Source organism: Hypanus sabinus, chromosome 10 (assembly GCF_030144855.1).
Source record: "Hypanus sabinus isolate sHypSab1 chromosome 10, sHypSab1.hap1, whole genome shotgun sequence".
Taxonomy (NCBI): domain Eukaryota; kingdom Metazoa; phylum Chordata; class Chondrichthyes; order Myliobatiformes; family Dasyatidae; genus Hypanus; species Hypanus sabinus.
The window spans coordinates 160,657,186-160,676,046 of record NC_082715.1 but is presented as its reverse complement, the minus strand read 5'-3'; the positions used below and the strand labels follow the sequence as shown (position 1 = coordinate 160,676,046).

Sequence of the window (18,861 nt, the reverse complement as noted above, 5' to 3'; positions counted from 1 at the left end):
CAAGTGCATCATGTCACATCTATCATTATTAAATTCTGTCTGTCATTGTTCCATCCAGCCTTCTGCCTGATCTGTATCACACTGTGGCCTCAGATAATCCTTATCACAAAGGTTCCAAGGAGATTTTTGGTGTCTTTTGGATCTGTATTTTCTACTGTAATTTAGGTTCAGAATAGTTTGAAGTGACAACACATTCATCAGGCATGGGATGCTACCATTGACTGGCTGTGCTCCTGTAATCCTTTTGCATCATTCTCTCTAACCTTATGTTCCCAACTGTTCTCCACCCCTTCCACCAGTTTTGATGACCATGACCCTGCAGTGATCCATGAAAATGCCTCTCAGTCTGAGGTGCTGGTTCCCATTCGTCTTGATATGGAGATAGATGGGCAAAAGCTGAGGGACGCCTTCACGTGGAACATGAATGGTGAGTAACACTGAGGTAGCTCCTTTCATACTATTGTACAACAAATTTAGAAATGGTTCCTTCAGGCTGTTGAACCCCTGAGCAGCCAGTGATGAGATCCTTCAGTTCATGTTTCAGATCAACCAAAGGGAAAGGGAAACCTTGGAGCGTCAGAGGATGAGAGGCGACCTGACAGAGGTGTATAAGATGATGAGAAACATTGATCGTGTGGATAGTCAGAGGCTTTCTCCCAGGGCTGAAATGGTTGTCACAAGAGGGCACAGGTTTAAGGTGCTGGGGAGTAGGTACAGAGGGGATGCCAGGGGTAAGTTTATTATGCATAGAGTGGTGAGTGTGTGGAATGGGGCTGCCGGAACGGTGGTGGAGGTGGATACAATAGGGTCTTTTAGGAGACTCCTGAATAGGTACATGAGCTTAGAAAAATAGTGGGCTATGGGTAACCCTAGGTAATTTCTGAAAAAAGTATGTGTTTGGCTTGTATTGTGCTGTGGGCTTTCTCTGTTTCTAAGCCTGTTTTGTGCTGACTTCTCGTCTGCAGTTTTGGGGGCAGTTATAGAATTATGACATCTGACTTATGGCCCTTAAAGCCTGCTCCATTATTTGCTGTTTGAACATCATAATCCCACTCTCCTCATTCTCCTTCATGAATTCATGCCTAGGAATGTATCTACTTTAATATTTACAACACATACAAAATGCTGGAGAAACTCAGCAAGCCAGACAGCATTTTGTCTGTTTTGCTCAGATTTCCAGCTTCTGCAGATTTTTCCTTGTTTCTACTTTAATATTTTCTGTGTATTGGCGTCCACTGTCCTCTGAGATGGAGAATTCCACAGGCTCACCACCTTCTGGGAGAAGGACATTTCTCTATCTTACATTAATAATTGAGAATGTGACCATTTTGTCCATGACCACACACGCCTCTGCTACCCAGCCAGCAGAAACCTCCACACATCTGGCCTTTTTTTTGTTACAGCAATGTATTCTGTCATTCTGGAGGATGGCTAAAGTTGTTTCTGTGTTTAAGAAGGGCAACAGTGTCAAGCCAGTGAGCCTAACATCAGTGATGGAAAATTTACTTGAGAGGGGTCAGTCTGCTTTTGGAAGTGCAAGGACTGATTAGGGATAGTCAGCATTGGTCTAATTGTAGAGACATCATAAGGCCATTTATAAGGTCCTGCTTCAGTGGGAAAGGTGACCAAAATAACACTCCAGCTGTGATTTCCCTGACATCCTTGTTTCTCTGCAGTGAAAGCCAGCACGCTGTTTACCACTTTAATTGCTTGGTGCGCCTGCAGGTCCTTCTCACATCAATCTTTCCCAGTCCGTCACCACATTGCTTTTCCTGCCAAAGTGGGTCACTTCCCATGTCTCCAAGCAGTCCGCGATCCCTTGTATTTGCCCATTCATTCAACTTGTCAAAATCATCTTGAAGACTTTTTGCATCCTTTCGCAGTTCACAACCACATTCTGTATCGTTGGCAAACTTGGATGTGACCCTCCCTTATTGTGATTGAGCCCGAGCTCCGACGCCTGTATTATGCCTCTCTTCACCACTGTAGCCTAAAAAGACACATTTATTCCCCGTGCTGTATGTCAACTTCCAAACCGTGCTGGTACCTTAGTCCCAATTCAATGTTCTCTAATATTGCCAACTGGCTTCTAATGTTGGACGCTGTCAAACCTAAAAATCCAAAAATACTGAAATTCTGTGGATCTGGCACATTTGGGTCTTCGGTACCAGGCCCACAGGTTACACAGGCTATCTGATGTTATCGTACTGGTTCTCCATACACTTCTTATTCCAAGTAACATTCTTAGTATTATTGGGGGAGTGCAAGAAACTGAAAGAGGTGATTTTAAAGCAAATTCTGGAATGGGGTCCTGTGAGTGTGATCCCAGGCACAGGGGCCACAGGGAGTAATGCAGTAACCAGATCCCAGTAACCAGTCGATATTCTCCAGTTACCCTGTTAATACGTCCCTAATACGTTTTCCATGTAATTCCTAAATGGACGTTTCTCTGTTCTGAGGCTGTGCCTTCTAGTCCTAGATATCCCCTGCTATAGGAAGCATTCCCTCCATGTATACTCTAGGCCTTTCAGTGTTTGATAGGTTTCAATGAGATCCCCCCTCATTCTTCCTACTGCATCAAACACTCCTCATACATTGACCCTTTCCAATACCAGCACATCTCTCCTTAGATAAGAAGCCTAAAACTGCTGACAGTACTCCAAGTGCAGTCTGACCAATACCCTGTAAAGCCTCAGCATCACATCCTTTCTCTTACATTCTAGTCCTCTTAAAACAAATGCCCACACTGCATTTACCAGTGACTTAGTCTGCAAGTTAACCTTTAGGAAATACTGCACGAGTACTCTCGAGTCCCTTTACACCACTGATTTTTGATCTTTCACTCCATTTAGAAAACAGTCAACCCTTTCTTCTACCAAAGTACATGACCACGCACTTCCCTACACTATATTCCATCTACCACTTCTTTGTTCATTCTCTTAATCTAAGTCCTCCTTCAGACTCCCTGCCTCCTCAACACTACTTGCCCCTCCACCTATCTAGAACCCTGGGTTCAGCTAGCAGCTTAATCTAGGGGATGATAGCCCCTGGCCGAGTCAAATTTAAGAAATCTTGTTTGGGTGGATGCTGTGCGATGTGTTCCTGTTACAAATCAGTACCACGAAACAACAAACAGTACACAATATGCGATTAAACGATTGAGCTTTATAATTCTTAATTTTACTATACGGTTAGTAAAGAAACAAGAGAAAAGGACCCATTCTCATGAAACAGTCTTATGTGCAAACGTTGGAGCTCACAGTGTCATCCATTTGTTCCCGTCGACCTCTGAGTGTAGCCGACCCTCACTCCTCAGTCCACTTCTTCCGGCGATCTACCAACTCTCTCCATTCGCATCCTCTCTCTTCATTGCTCCCTGACAAAAGACTGCAAAATCCCTCTCCCAGACACACAAGGAAGAACAACTCATTGGCTAATACCCTGTTATCTCTAGTCATAACCCAAACATTGCTGCTACCTTAGCCTCAGCAATGAAACATTACAGAGAGGCCATTACATTAGCAGTGAAACCATTAGCATGTTACACTCATTGTATCATCTGCAAACTTGGCCACACACAAAGCTATCAATTCCGTCATCCAAACATTAACATATAATGTGAAGTGAAGCAGTGTTCACACCGACCCCTGAAGAACTTCAGCCGCCAACCAGAAAAGGTCCCCTTTTATTCCCACTCTTTGCCTCCTGCCAGCTAGCCAATCTTCTATCCTCCCTTGTATCGTTCCTGTAATGGTTTTGGCTCTTATCTTGTTATAAACATGAGAAATTCTGCAGATGCTGGAAATCCAAAGCAACACACACAAAATGCTGGAGGAACTCTGCAGGTCAGGCAGCATCTATGGAAATAAATAAACAGTCAATATTTTGGGCCAAGATCCTTCTTCAGGACTGGAAAGGAATTGAATTGAATTGACTTTATTTCTTATATTCTTCATATATATGAGGAGTAAAAATCTTCACATTATGTCTCTGCCTAAATGAGCAATTTATAGTAATTTATAATAAGTAGTGTGTACAACAGGAGAGTCAATATTACATAGAAATACAATTGTATCAGCATGAATTAGTCAATTTGATGGCCCAGTGGAAGAAGCTTTCTGGGATCCTGTTGGTCCTGACTGTTATGGTGTGGTACTGTTTCCCGGTTGGTAGCAGCTGGAACAGTTTGTGGTTGGGGTGGTTCGGGACCCAATGATCCTTCGTGTCCTTCTTTACACACCTGCCTTTGTAAACGTCCTGAATAGTGGAAAGTTCACATCTCCAGATGTGCTGGGCTGTCCGTACTACTCTCTGCAGAGTCCTGCGATTGAGGGAAGTACAATTCCCTTTCCAGGCAAGGATGCAGTCAGTCAGGATGCTCTTAATTGTGCCCCTGTAGAGAGCTCTTGGGATTTGGGGGCCCATACCAAACTTCTTCAACTGCCTGAGGTGGAAGAGGCGCTGTTGTGCCTTTTTCATCACATAACCGGTATGTACAGACCACGTGAGATCCTCGGTGATGTGTATACCGAGGCACTTAAAGCTGTTCACCCTCTCAACCCCATATCCATTGATGCCAATAGGGGCTAGCCTTTCTTCATTCCTCCTGTAGTCCACAACCAGCTCTTTTGTTTTTGCGGCGTTGAGGGAGAGGTTGTTACCTTGACACCACTGTGTCAGGGTGATGACTTCTCTGTAGGCTGCCTCGCTATTATTTAAAATTAGGCCAATCAGTGTAGCGTTGTCAGTAAATTTAATTAGCAGATTGGAGCTGTGGGTGTTGACACAGTCATGGGTATACAGAGAGTAAAGGAGGGGGCTTAGGACACAGCCCTGAGGGGCACCTGTGTTGAGGGTCAGAGGGGCAGAAGTGAGGGAGCTCACTCTTTTCACCTGCCAGTGATCGGACAGGGAGTCCAGGTACCAGCTGCGCAAGGCAGGGCCAAGGCTGACGTCTCTGAGCTTCCTGTCAAGCCTGGAGGGAACTATGGTGTCGAATGCTGAACTGCAGACTAAGAACAGCATTCTCACACGAGCATCCTTCTTCTCCAGGTGTGTAAGGAGATGTGTAGAGCTGTGGCTGTTGCGTCATCTTTCGATCGGCGAGTTGTAGGGGGTTCAGTGTGGGTGGGAGCAAGCTGCAGATGTAATCCTTGACCAGCCTCTCAAAGCGCTTGCTTATTATTGAGGTGAGTTTGACAGGATACCAGTTGTTCAGGCATGTTACCTTGGTCTTTTTAGCAACAGGGACAATGGTGGATGATTTGAAGCAGGAGGGCACTCTACTTTGGGAGAGGGAGAGATTAAAAATGACGGGAAACACACCTGCCGGTTGTGCTGTGCACATCCTGAGTACCTGCCCTGAGATGCCATCAAGTCCTGCAGAAGTAGGAAGATGCCAGAATAAAAAGGTGAGGAGGGGAGGGAGAATAGCTAGAATGTGATAGTTGGATTGAAGGGTAGAGGGTGGAGAGGAAAGAATCTGATAGGAGAGAAGGAAGGAGGAATGGACCCAGAGGAAGGTGATAGGCAAGTGAGAAGAGGTAAGAGGCTAGAGTGGGGAACAGAAAAAGAGGGAGGGGGATTTTCACCAGAAGGAGAAATCATGCTGTCTGGTTGGAGGGCTGCTCAGACAGAATGTAAGGTGTTGCTCCTCCACCCTGAGAGTGGCCTCATTGAGGCACAAGAGGAGGCCATGGACCAGCATGTCAGAATGCGAATGGGAATCAGAATTAAATTTTTTTGTCATCGGGAAGTTCTGCTTTTGACGGAGGAGCGGAGGTGCTCGATGAAATGGTCCCCCAATTTACGATGGGTCTTACCATCTCACCAATGTAGAGGAGCACCAGACAGAACAGGTGAGCCCTGCAGATTCGCAGGTCAAGTGTTGCCTCACCTGGAAGGACTTTTTAGTGCCCTGAGAGGAGGTGAACAGACAGCTGTAGCACCTTGGCCACTGGCAGGGATAAGTGCTCGGAGGGAAAATAGATAAGAGAATCACAAAGGAAGCGATGCCTGTGGAAAGCGGGATGGGGGAAGGTAAAGATATGGAGTGGTAGGATCCCTTTCGAGAATGCGTAATTTGTAGAGAATGATGTGAAGGCTTACGGCTGGTAGGTAAGGACAAGAGAAACTCTCACTTTTAGATGGCGGGAAGATGGATGATCATGAATAAGGGAATAGTGTTTTTTACAGGAGGGAGGGTGAGAAGAGATATAGTCAAGATAACTGGGAATCAGTAGATTTATAAAAGATCTCAGTTGAAGTTTGTCTCAGGAGATAGAGATGGAGAGATCAAGGAAGGGGAGGGAGGGTTCAGAAATGGGCAGGATGGAAATTGGAGGCAGAGTTGATGAAACTGATGAACTCATCACCAATGCAGTCATCAATGTATTGGAGGAAAGAAGTGGGAAGTATTACCTGGGAAAGGTTGGAACATGGACTCTTCCACATAGCCAATGAAAAGGCAGGCATTGTGGGGCCCATTTGGTTGCCCATGGCTTCCGTTTGAGTCTGCAGTAAGTGGAAGGAACCGAAGCTGATGTTGAGGACCAGTTCTGCCAGACAAAAGAGGGTGGTGGTGGAGGGGAAGTCGCTGGTTCTTTTGTTGAGAAGAAGCTAAGAGCTTCAAGGCCTTCCTGATGGGAGATAGAAGTATATAGGGACTTGGCTTCCATGGTGAAAATGAGGCGGTTAGGGCCGGGGAATTGAAAGCTAGTGAGGAGACTGAGAGCCTGACAAGTGTCATGGATGTAGGTGGGAAGGGACTGAACCAATGGAGATATAATGAAGTCGAGGTACGAGGACATATTTTCTTCTATTGATAAAGAAGTGGAGTTTTTTTTTATTGCTTATCTTGTTAACCAGCCACATATGCAGCAACTTGTCAAAGACCTGCTGAAAATACAAGAAAACAATATTCACTGGATCTCCTTAGTCTGTCTTACCTTTATTTCCTCAAAGAATTCCAACAGATCTGTCAGACAAGTAAACCATGCTGACTTCGGCCTGTTGTATCACATTCTGAAAGAGGTAGTGGAAGAGATTGTGAAGGCATTGGTAATGATCTTTCAAGAATCACTAGATCTAGAATGGTTCCAGAGGACTAGAAAATTGCAAATGTCACTCCACCCTTTAAGAAGAGAAGAAGGGAGAGGAAAGGAAATTATAGGCCAGTTATCCTGGCCTCAGTGGTTAGAAAGATGTTGGAGTCAATTATTAAGGATGAGGTTTTGGGTTACGGAGGCAGAGACTGTTGCAAGAAACAAAGTTGTGATTGTAGATAATTTTATCTTTTCACATTCATAGTTTGACTGTTTTATACCATTTTCACCATTTCCATGAAACTTCCATTAATTGAGACAATTGCTTAATTGGGTCAAAACATACTGTTCCTGGTGTGTCCCAATTAATTGGAATCCACTGTATTTGGATAGAGAGGGACTGATTAGGGATAGTCAATGTAGCTTTGTGCATGGTAGGTCTAGTCTAATCAATGTTGTAGAGCTTTTCAAGGAGGTCAACAGGGAAGTTGCTGTGAATGTTGTCTACATGGACTTTAGCAAGGCTTCATAGTGAACAACAAGGAAGGTTATTGCTTGCAGAGGGAACTGGATCAGCTGGAAAATAGGCTGAAAAATGGCAGATGGAATTTAATGCAGACAAGTGTGAGGTGTTGCAGTTTTGGAGGACAATCAAGGATAGGACTTGGCTGAGCAGTAGAGCACAGAGGATAGAGGTATCTGGGAACACAGATCCATAATTCATTGAAAGTGGTGTCACAGGTAGACAGGGTTATAAAGAGAGGTTTTGGCATATTGGCCTTCCTGAATAAAAAGGAATGAGTACAAGAGTTGGGATGTTATGTTGAAGTTGTATAAGACATTGGTGAGGTCTAAGTTAGAGTATTGTGTGCAGTTCTAGTCACCTGTGGTACCCACAGAAAAGATATCAGTAAGATTGAAAGAGTACAGGAAAAATTTACAGGGATGTTTGTGAGACTTGATTTATAGGGAAAGGTTGAATGTATTTGGACTTTATTCCCTGGGATGTACAAGATTGAGGGGAGATTTGATAGAGGTGTACAAACTTATGAGGGGTATAGATAGTGTAAAGGCAAGCAGGCTTTTTCCATTGAGGTTAGGTGAGACTAGAATTAGAGGTCATGGTTTAAGGACTAAAGGTGAAATGTTTAAGGTGAATATAAGGAGGAACGCCTTCACTCACAGGTTGGTGAGAATATGGAATGCATTGCCAGCAGAAGTGGTGGATGGGGGTTTGATTTCAACATTTAATGGGAGAGTTCTAGAAGGCAGGTTGGTAGGACTGTGCGAATGAACAGACTGTTGGGGCTGAAAGGCCAGTCTCTGAGCTGTCGCGTTCTCTGACTGTGATTGCTATCAGGCTCTGGGTTATGGTTTTCCTGTTCACAGCCTGCGTCTTGTATCCTTGACAGAGAAGTTAATGACCCCAGAGATGTTTGCTGAGATTTTGTGTGACGACCTGGATTTGAACCCTTTGACCTTTGTCCCTGCCATTGCTTCAGCGATTCGCCAGCAGATTGATTCCTACCCGACGGACACCATACTGGAGGATCAGTCAGATCAGAGGGTCATCATCAAGGTGAGTCTAAAATCATCTTCTCATCTTGTCAGCTGACTGCTCCATGCCGCACAGCTTGAAGCACCACATTACGTTTCATGGCTCCTTTGAAATAGATGCCACATTGATGCAGCAAGTGGGAGTTGCCAGGATGTGGTGTATCGTGGTTGTATCAATACTGTTGGAATGACTGGCTCTGGGATGGCCTGAGGTGTTGGAGCTTGCAGTCAGCTCAGAGTGACTAGACCCTCTCCAAGCTGGGTGCCTTTGAATGCTGCGGCTCCAACGCTTTGCCTTCCTCCGAGAGAGTCCTGGAAACATCACTAAACCCCTCATTGAGAAGTTTACTTCGGTGCGGCCTAGCTCTGTCACTGTGTTGTGATGGAGTTGAATCATAGAGTCATACAGCACTGAAACAGTCCCTCTGGCCTAACACGTCCGTGTCGATCACAGTGCCTTCCACAGCTAGTCCCACCTGCCCGCATTTGACTCAGATCCCTCAAACCTTATATTCTAAATTGGAAACTCTTCGTGAGAAGAACCCAGGGGAAAAATGATTCCACAAAAATGTAGTGTGCACTGGGCTGGAGCAAGATCCCATCTTCTGATTCCATGCTTCAGTAGTCGAATGTAAGGCCTTGGCTTCCTTGGTGCAATCTTAAGCTGTACTGACAGTGTGTGGTCCGTGGTTGATCAATAGGTTCAGAATCAGGTCACCAGCATACATCATGAAATTTGTTGTTTTGCGGCAGCAGTATATTACAATACACAATAATAAAAACAATAAGAAATATATATAATTAAGTTGTGTAAAAAGAGAATGAAAATAGAAAGAAACAACAGTGAGATAATATACATGGGTTCATTGTCCATTCAGAGGGGAAAGCTGTTCTAAAGTATGTGTTTTCAGGCTCCCATATCTCCTTGATGATAGCATTGAGAAGTGGGTGCTGAGGGATGTTGCCTTTCAAAGATCTCCTCAATGCTGAGGAGGCTAATGGCCATGATGGAGCTGGCTGTGTTTGCAACCTTCTGTAGCATTTTCCAATCCTGTGTGCACTGGCCCCTCCATACCATATGGTGATGTACATCTGTAAAAAAAATTTGCAAGAGTGTTTGGTGACATAACACGTGTCCTCAATCTCCTAATGAAATATAGCTGCTGTCATGTCTTCCGTGTAAGTGCATAAAAATGCTGGGCCCAGGATAGATCTTTAGAGATGCCCAGGAACTTGAAATGTTCACCTTTTCCACTGCTGATTCCTCAGTCGGAGTTGCTGTGTGTTCCCTCATCTTCCCCTTCCTGGTCCACAATCAGTTTTTTGGTTTTACTGACATTCAGTGCAAGGTATGGTTGCAGCTTGGCAGTCTTAGTCAGAAAAGGCACTTGAGTAGTAACAACAACACACACAAAATGCTGGTGGAACACAGCAGGCCAGTCAGCATCTAAAACTGACGAAGGGTCTCGGCCCGAAACGTCGACAGCGCTTCTCCCTGTAGATGCTGCCTGGCCTGCTGTGTTCCGCCAGCATTTATTGTGTGTTGTTGTTTGAATTTCCAGCATCTGCAGATTTCCTCGTGTTTGCACTTAAGGAGTAGTAATTGTTCTCAAGTATCTGTCCTAGTTGGGTCATCATTCGGTAATTAATGACCTGTTGACCCAGAATTTGTGTAGATATAGAATCATACAGCATGGAAAGAGACCCTGTGGTTCAACTTGTCCAGGCCAAACAAGGTGCCTTCCTGACTTGCCCTGTTTGCCTCTGTTTGTCCCATACCCTCTGAACCACCCCTATCCATGTGCCCATCCAAATGTCTTTTAAAAATTATGTTTGTACCCACTTCCACCTCAGCTCATTCCATATATCCGTCATCCTCTCTCTGAAAGCCTTCTTCCTCGATTCCTTTTTAAAGCTTTCCTCCTCTCAGCTTAAATACACCTCTTTGGACTTTGGAGTTTAATCCAGTGAAGTGTGAGGTTTTGCATTTTAGGAGATTAAATGTAAAATGGTAGGACCCTTAATATTGTTGATATACAGAGAGGGATCCATGTCCATAGTTCCCTGGAAGTGGCTGCACGGGTTGATAGGGTGCTAAAGAAGGCATCGACTGACGAAGGCATGTTTTATAAAACTCTGGCTAGGCCGCATCTGAAATACTGCATTCAGTTCTGGTTGCCCCATTACGGGAATGCTGTGGAGAGTTTGGAGAGATGCAGAAGAGGTTTATCAGGATGCTGCCTGGATTAGAAGGCATGTTCTATTAAAAAAAAAAGGTTGAGCAGATTTGGCTTCTTTGGAGTGGTGGAGGCTGAGAAGTATATAAGATTATTAGAGGCATAGAAAAAGTAGACTGCTGGTATCTCCCTCCTAGAATTGAAATGTCAACAACTAGAAAGCAGGCACTTCAGGGAAGTTCTCATGGGAAGTTCAAAGGAGAGGATATTTTTGACCTAGGAGTGGTGAGTGCCTGGAATGCACCAGGGTTGGTAGTGGAGGCAGATACAATAGAGGTGTTTAAGAGGATAGGCACATGAATGTGCAGAGAATGGAGGGACATTGAGTGGGCAGAAGGGATTAGTTAACTGTATAATTATGAGTTTAAGTAGCTTGTCACAACATCATGGGCCGAAGGGCCTGTTCCTGTGCTGTAGTATTCTATGCTCTTCCCTGGGTAATAAACTAACCGCTCACCTTTTTATGCCCTTCCTAGGTTTATAAACCTTTAATGTGGTTGCTCATCAACCTTCTTTGCTCCAGGGAAAACAGTGTCATCCTGGCTGGTCTGTCCTTATAACTCAAGCCCCCAAATGCAGCACCTTCTCTAGCTTTAATCGCATCCCTCCTATACTGTAGGAACATAGGTAGTTGTTGAGTCGGAACCCAGATTGGGTTTTGCCAAGTACAGTAGTGGAATTGGTGGTCGCCACACGAAGCCTGTGGTCTGGTAATCACAAGGAAGGGAGGCACATTGAGCATGTGGGATGAGGCTTCCTGAAGCACTGGGCTGATCGGATCTGGGCAATAACTGAAGCATTGCTTTGTGCAGCTGAACATCCACGTGGGAAACATCTCTCTGGTGGATCAGTTTGAGTGGGACATGTCAGAGAGGGAGAATTCACCCGAGAAGTTTGCTCTGAAGCTGTGCTCCGAGCTGGGTCTGGGAGGAGAATTTGTCACCACCATCGCTTACAGCATCAGAGGCCAGCTGAGCTGGCATCAGCGCACCTACGCCTTCAGGTATGGCTGCTCTCTGCTGACAACGGTTGGCACATGTTGACGTGTTCTTGCATGTGTCTGTTGACTCCTAAGTTTCCCAGTTCCTCTGCTCTTCTCAGCTTCACATTCTTTACAGTTGCCTCCAAAGTAAGTGGTCTAAAAATTGAGATTCAGTTGCCGTCATTTTACCTGTTCGATTAGTGCCACCTTGAGACCTTCTCTTCTTAGCTGCACTGCTTTCTGTAGCACTCTGCAAACATGGGTCATCTCTTTCAGTGGTGAAGACCCACAGGCTGGGCTCCCTTGTCATATTCTGCTGATGACGGCTCTCCCCGCATTGCCAGATTGATTTCCTGTCAGTATTAGAGCCCCTTGTGTGGGTTAATTCTCCCCTCCTCCTCAGGTCAGCAGCTCTGGTGACTGGAGGTCTGTCTGCTCTCCAAGTGTTGAACTGTTTGCTGCTGGAAAACTGAGAAGGCTCAGGCCAGGTGTGCCCTGTTTTCTGAGGACAGTGGATCTTATCTGTACATCTTGTAGTATGACACAAGGCAATCAACTACTGCTGGAATCAAAATTTTAAACCCCTGATTCAATTTCTCTCTGTTTCCCTGAGAAGAGTAATGAGCTGGCTGACAGAGTATGTGCAGCCTTGGCTGAGCTTGGGCAGACCAGGTCGGGAGGTTGAGAGGGGAGTCACAGTACACTACATCTGCTGGAATCTGGAGCAAGAGAACTCAGAGGGCAGAGGAACAGTTGCTGTTTCAGTTTGGGGCTCTACACGCAGTCCTGAGGCAGAGGGAGATGGTTGGCTTATAGAGGTGAGGCAGGAACTGATAGAGGTACCAGCTGATGATCATTTGAAGCCCAGATGGGAGTGAGGCAGAGACTACTGGATGATACACATCAAAAGGCATCGAGATCAGGGAGGTGTATGCTAATGTTCTAGGGCATATTGATATCAAGAAGGAAAAGACAGTAGATGTTGTCTACGTGGCTTTTAAGTAAAGCATTTGACAAGGTTTCACATTGTGGGCTCAAACATGGAGATATGGGCATTTGGTTTCAGAATTGGCTTGCTCAGAGAAGATAGAAGAATGTGGTCAATGGGACTCATTCTGGCTGGACGCCCATGACCTGGGGTGCTTTGCAGTGATCCATACTGGGATCTCTGATGTTTGTAATGTTTATAAGTGATTTGGTTGAAAATATGGATGGGTGACTTAGTAATTTTGCGGTTGATAAAAAGATTGTGACATTGTGGATAGTTGGAGGGTTGCCAAAGTATACAGATCAGTTGCAGATATTGTTGAGAAATGGAGATAGAGTTTAATCTGACCAAGTTGAAGTGTTGCACTTTGGGAGATCAAATGTAAAGGGATAGTGTGCTATTATATCAGGATGCTTAACAGTATTAATGTATGGAGGGATCTTGGGGTCCAACTGGCTGCACAGCTTGATAGGCAGGTAAAGAAGGCATATGGCACACTTGCTTCTATTAGTCGAAGCACTGAGTTCAAGAATTAGGAAGTTATACAGCAGCTTTTTCAAGACCTTGTTGGGCTGCGTCTGGGGTATTGCTTTTGTTTCTGGTCACCTTAACCCATGACCGCTGGTTGTAGCCCCACCCAACCTCAGTGGAAAATGCCCACTTGCATTTACCTGATCTATAACCCTCATAATTTGGCATAACCCTATTAAATTTCCTTTTTGATGTTGCAAGGAATAAACTCAATTTTTCCATATAACTAAGGTCCTCCAGACCCAGCAATATGTTTGTAAACTTTCTCTGTACGCTTTCATCCATATTTACATTTTTCTTGTAGGTAGGTGATCAAAACTGCACACAATACTCCAAATTAGGCCTCACCAATACCACTTTAACACAACATCCCATCCCTTGTATTCAATACTTTGATTTACGAAGGCCAGTGTGCCAAAAGGTCTTTACAACCCCATCAACATGCGTCGCCACTTTAAATGAATTATTGACTTATATTCCCAGATCACTTTGTTCTACCACACTCCGTCATGCCCTACCATTTCACCATGCAAGACCGACCCCTGTAGGTCCCACCAGAGTGCAATACCTCACTTTTGCCTGCATTAAAATCCACCTGCCATTTTTCAGCCAGTCCAAATCCCACTGCAAACCACTTCCTCACTGTCCACTACCCCCCAGTCTAGGTGTTGTCCACAAATTTGCTGATCTGGTTATCCACATTATCATCGAGATCGTTGGAAACATTGCCTATCCTCCAATCCTCCGAGACTTCACCTGTTGCTGAAGATGATTTTAATATCTCTGCTACGGCTCCAGGAGTTCCTGCACGTCTCCCTATGGGTCCGAGAGGAACACTTTGTCAGGCCCTGGGGCTCTATCCCTTCTGATTTGCCTCAGGACCATAATCTGTACAGGGCCCATGAAGTTGATGCCGCTTTGCCTCACGTAGACCATAAGACCAAAAGATATAGGAGCTGAATTAGGCCATTTCACCATGGCTGATCCAGTTTTCCTCTCAGCCCCAAACACCTGCCTTTTCCCCTTATCCCTATGCCCTGACCAATCAAGAATTTAATAACCTGTACCTTAAATCTACATAAAGACTTGGCCTCCACAGCTGCCTGTGGCAAAGAATTCCACGGATTCACCACTCACTGGCTAAAGAAATTCCTCCTCATCTCCGTTCTAAAAGGCTGCCCCTCTGTTCTAAGGCTGTATCCTCTGGTCTCAGACTCTCCCACCATGGGAATTCCAGCAGATTTGTCAGGCAGGATTTTCCTTTGAGGAAACCATGCTGACTACGGCCTGTTTAGCCATGTTCCTCCAAGTACCCTGGGATCTATTCCTTAATAATGGACTTCAACATCTTCCCAATCACTGAGGTCAGACTAACTGGCCAGGAGTTTTCTTTCTTCTGCCTCTCTCCCTTCTTGAAGAGTGGAGTGACATTTGTAGTTTTCCAGCCTTCCAGAACCCATCCAGAATCAAGTGATATTTGAAAGATCACTACTAATGCTTCCACAATCTCTTCAGCCACCTCTTTCGGAACTCTGTGCTGTACACCATCAAGTCAGGGTGTCTTATCCATCTTCAGACCTTTCAGTAACTTCACACACTTCATGACCCCTGACACCTATAATCCTAGTGTCTTCCACAGTGAAGACTGGTGCAAAATACCTATTCAGTCCGTCTGTCATTCCCCATGACTACCTCTCCAGCGTTGTTTTCCAGCAGTCCGATATCCACTGTCAACTCTCTCTTAGACTCTATGTATCTGAAGAAACTTTTAGTTTCCGCTTTAATATTACCGCCTAGCTTACTTTCATATTCCATCTTTATCTTGTTACTTTTTTAGTTGCCTTCTGTTAGTTTTTAAAAGTTTCCCAATCCTCTTCCCACTAATTTTTGCTCCTTCTTTGCCTTTTATGTTGGCTTTGACTTCTCTTGTTAGCCATGGTTGTGAATCCTTCTTCCTCTTTGGGGTGTATATATCCTGTGCCTTCTGAATTGCTTCCAGAAATTCCAGCCGTTGCTGCTCTGCCATTATCCCTGTCAGTATTGTTTTCCAATCAATTCTGGTCAACTCCTCTCTCCAGCCTCTGTAATTCAATCATATTACGATCACTTTCCCCTCAGGGTTCTTTTACCTTAAGCTTCTGCTCAATTCTAGTTCATTGTACAACAGCCATTCCTGAATAACTGATCCGCTAGTGGGCTTATCCACGAGTAGCTCGAAACAGCCATCTCATAGGTACTGTAGAAATGATCCCTCCTGGAATCCAGCACCAACCCGATCTTCCACATATGAAGTCTCCCATGACTAGATAGAAAATGCATGCCGAAAGTGCATTGTGACTATTGTAACATTGCACTTTCAGCATACATTTTCTATCTTAAGTTGTAATTTGTGGGCCACAGCCTTACCTGTGTTTGGGGAGGGTGGTCTGTATTCAACTCCCATCAGGGTCTCTTTACACTTGCTCTATCCACAATGATACAATGCCTTCCAGCCCTTTGTCACCTCTTTCTAATGATTTGATTTCATGTTTTACCAATGTAGCAACATCGCCCCTTTGCCTTCCTGCCAGTCTTTTCAATACAGTGTGCATCCTTGGACATTCTCCCTGCTATAATCTTCTTTCAGCCATGATTCAGTAATGCCTACAACTTCATACCTGCCAATCTGCAACTGCACTGCAAGTTTGTGTATCTTATTCCGTATACAGCGCGCATACAAATATATCACTTTCTGTCCTGTATTCACCGTTTTCTATAGTCCGCCTTTCACATTGCCTCATCTGTTGACTGTAGTTTTGCTTTATTAGCAGCCTCTCCTCACTGCCCCTGTTTTCCAGCTACCTCATCTTCAGCAATATCATCCATCTTTCCTTCTTGAATTTAAGTATAGACAGCTCAGGACACCGGTCACACTGTGTTCAACCTTTTATTCACTGTGCTGAAACTTTGTGTCCATCTTGTAAGTCAATACAGATATAAAAAATATTATTTAAGATTTCCCCCATCTAATCCACAGATGGATTACCATTCTGGTCTTCCAGAGGATTCATTTTGTCCCTTGCAATCTTTTGCTCTTTAAATATCTGTAGTATCTCTTCGAATGCCCCTTCACCTTCTCAGCTAGGGCAACTTCATGCCTTCTTTTAACCCTGCTCATTTCTTTCTTGTGTGTTCTCTTGCATTTTTTATACTCCATAAGCACCTCATTTCTTTCTACCTGCTATGCACCTTTTTTCTCTTAACCAGGGCTTCAATATCTCTTGAAAATCATGGTTACCTACACATGTTGTCTTTACCTTTTATTCTGACAGGCACATACAAGCTTTGTACTTTCAAAATTTCTCTTTTGAAGGCCTTCCACTTAGCGAGTGCACCTCTGCCTGTCACAATCCATATTTCCTAGATAATTCCCGATATCATCAAAATTGGCTTTCTCCAATCTAGGATCTTAACTAGCGGAGCAGGCCTATCTTTTTGCTTTGAAACTGATGGCACTGTGATCATTGGATGCAAAATGTTCCCCTACACAAACCTCTGTCACCTGCCTATGGCTGTGTGGTTGCCTGTAAGCAGACAAATTTCAAGGTATATAATTTATACATTGTTCGATAATAAATAAGCTTTGAAGCCTGTCCTGTCTCATTACCTAATATGAGATCAAGTACTGTACATTCTCTGATTGGGACTTCTACATACTGATTAAGGAAATTTTCCTTAACACATTTGACAAACCCTATCTCACCTGGTCAGTTTAGAGTATGGGAGTCCCAGTCAATAGGTGAAAAGTCAAAATCACCTTATATAACAACCTTATGTTCATTGCAACAATCTGCGATCTCTCCATAAATTTGTTTCTCTAAATCCCTCGGGTCTGTAGAATAGCCCTGTTAACACAGTCCTACCTTCCATAGTTCTCTGTTCCACCCATTATATCTCACCAGACGAGTTCTCCAGTCTGTCCTGACAGATCGCTACCATGACATTTTCCCTGACTAGTAACACCTCCATTAGTCTCTCCGCTCTGTCACGTCTGAAATAACGGAACCCCGGAATACTGAGCTGCCAGTCCTGCCCCTCCTGCAACCAGTCTCACTAATGGCTACAATATCATAATTCCAGGTGTTGATCCATGCCCAGAGCTCATCCGCTTTTCCTACGATACTTCCTGCATTGAAATATACGCAGCTGAGCACACAAGTCGCACCATGTCCAACCTCTTGATCTCCGACTTTGGGGCTTTACAAACGTTTCTCTCCATAACCTCTCCACTAATGGTTCTGGCATTCTGGTTCCCATCTCCCCTTGTTTAAATGCCGCCGTGCAGCATTCCCGGTATGAGATATCCACTTCCAGTATGGGTGCAAACTGTCTCTTCTGTACAGGTCTCACCTTCCCTGGAAGCTTGCTGTCCCTGCTACACCTACTCCTTAGCCATGGTTCCATTGTACAATCTTCTTATTTCTGGCCTCACTAGCACGTGGCAAGGGTCACAACCCTGGGAGTGCTGTCCTTTAACTTAGCACCTAACTCCCTTTGCAGAACCTCATCATTCTTCTTACCCACATCTTTGCTTCCTACGTGGTGTCTGTTCACCTTCCCACTCGATCCAAGATCTCCCAGACCCCGACATCCAAGAGGTAATGTACCATCTGCGAATCTTGTTTTTGCCATTAGAAACTCCTTTCTGTTCCCCTACTAATGAATCCACTTTCACCAGAACTCATATCTTCTCCCTCTTCCCTTCTGAATCACAGAACCACTCAGTGGCAGAGTCCTGGCTGCTGTGACTTTCCTCTGCTAACCGCACCCCCCCCCCCCCCCCCCCCCAAACAGTATCCAAAGTGACACCTGTTGCTGAGGCCAATGGTTGCTCAGCAATGGCTCTTTAACCCCTTTCCCCTTTCTGACTGTTACCCAGTTTCCTGTGCTCTGCACCTTGGGGGTAACTACCTCTCTCTGTGTCCTATCTATCTCACCCTCAGTCTCCTGAATAAGCCGGAGTTCATCCAGTTCCAGCTCCAGCTCCTTAACGCAGACTGTTAGAACCTGCTGCTGGATGCACTTCTCACAGGTGTAGTTGTCAGGAATACTGGTCTCCTTGCCTTCCCACATCCCTAAGTTAGGTATTAAGTTAACATACAGGATCTCCAAGGTGATGATTTCAGGATTGCTTCCCGTGCTGGACAGACAAGAAATGGGAAGATAGTGCAGTTTAACACAAAGGAGGGCCTCAGATTTTTGAATCATTGGGCTCTCTTCCGGAGATGGTAGGACCAATTCACTCTGCAGGCCGAATCAGTGGAAGAAGCAGAGCACTGAAAATGTTACTCACAGGTCGGCAAAGCTTATACAAAAAGAGGAACTTCACAGGCTTTCGGACATTCCGGAGGCCCAATCAGCAGCCGGAGCAGAGCACTACTTAGTAAATAAAAGTACAGAAGGGACAAGTAGGGTGACTATTGTCAGGAGCAGGTCAGCGATGAGAGTTGTAGTGTCAGGCTTCGACGAGAAGAGGCTGAGGCC

At 44.8% G+C, this 18,861-nt stretch overlaps 2 protein-coding genes across 7 annotated transcripts in view; one reads left to right on the top strand and one right to left on the bottom strand.

The window, feature by feature from the left end:
- LOC132401279 (SWI/SNF-related matrix-associated actin-dependent regulator of chromatin subfamily B member 1-A) overlaps positions 1-18,861 on the top strand; it is a 91,420-nt gene that overhangs the window by 53,613 nt on the left and 18,946 nt on the right. The window contains exons 5-7 of the mRNA XM_059983345.1: positions 300-427; positions 8,456-8,622; positions 11,650-11,840. Coding sequence (XP_059839328.1) covers positions 300-427; positions 8,456-8,622; positions 11,650-11,840 — 486 coding nt within the window. The remainder of the gene's footprint in view (positions 1-299; positions 428-8,455; positions 8,623-11,649; positions 11,841-18,861) is intronic.
- The window catches only part of LOC132401280 (derlin-2-like), a 95,300-nt gene continuing 79,584 nt past the window's right edge, over positions 3,146-18,861 (bottom strand). For 3 of the 6 annotated variants that reach the window (XM_059983347.1, XM_059983346.1, XM_059983349.1), the window contains one exon: positions 3,146-3,857. In XM_059983347.1, the coding sequence (XP_059839330.1) occupies positions 3,764-3,857 (94 nt within the window). In that variant the 3' untranslated portion in view covers positions 3,146-3,763. Of the gene's footprint in view, positions 6,895-6,947; positions 7,024-8,628; positions 9,693-18,861 lie in introns of those variants that run through there. The other 3 variants (XR_009514537.1, XM_059983352.1, XM_059983348.1) reach the window with 3 other exon arrangements.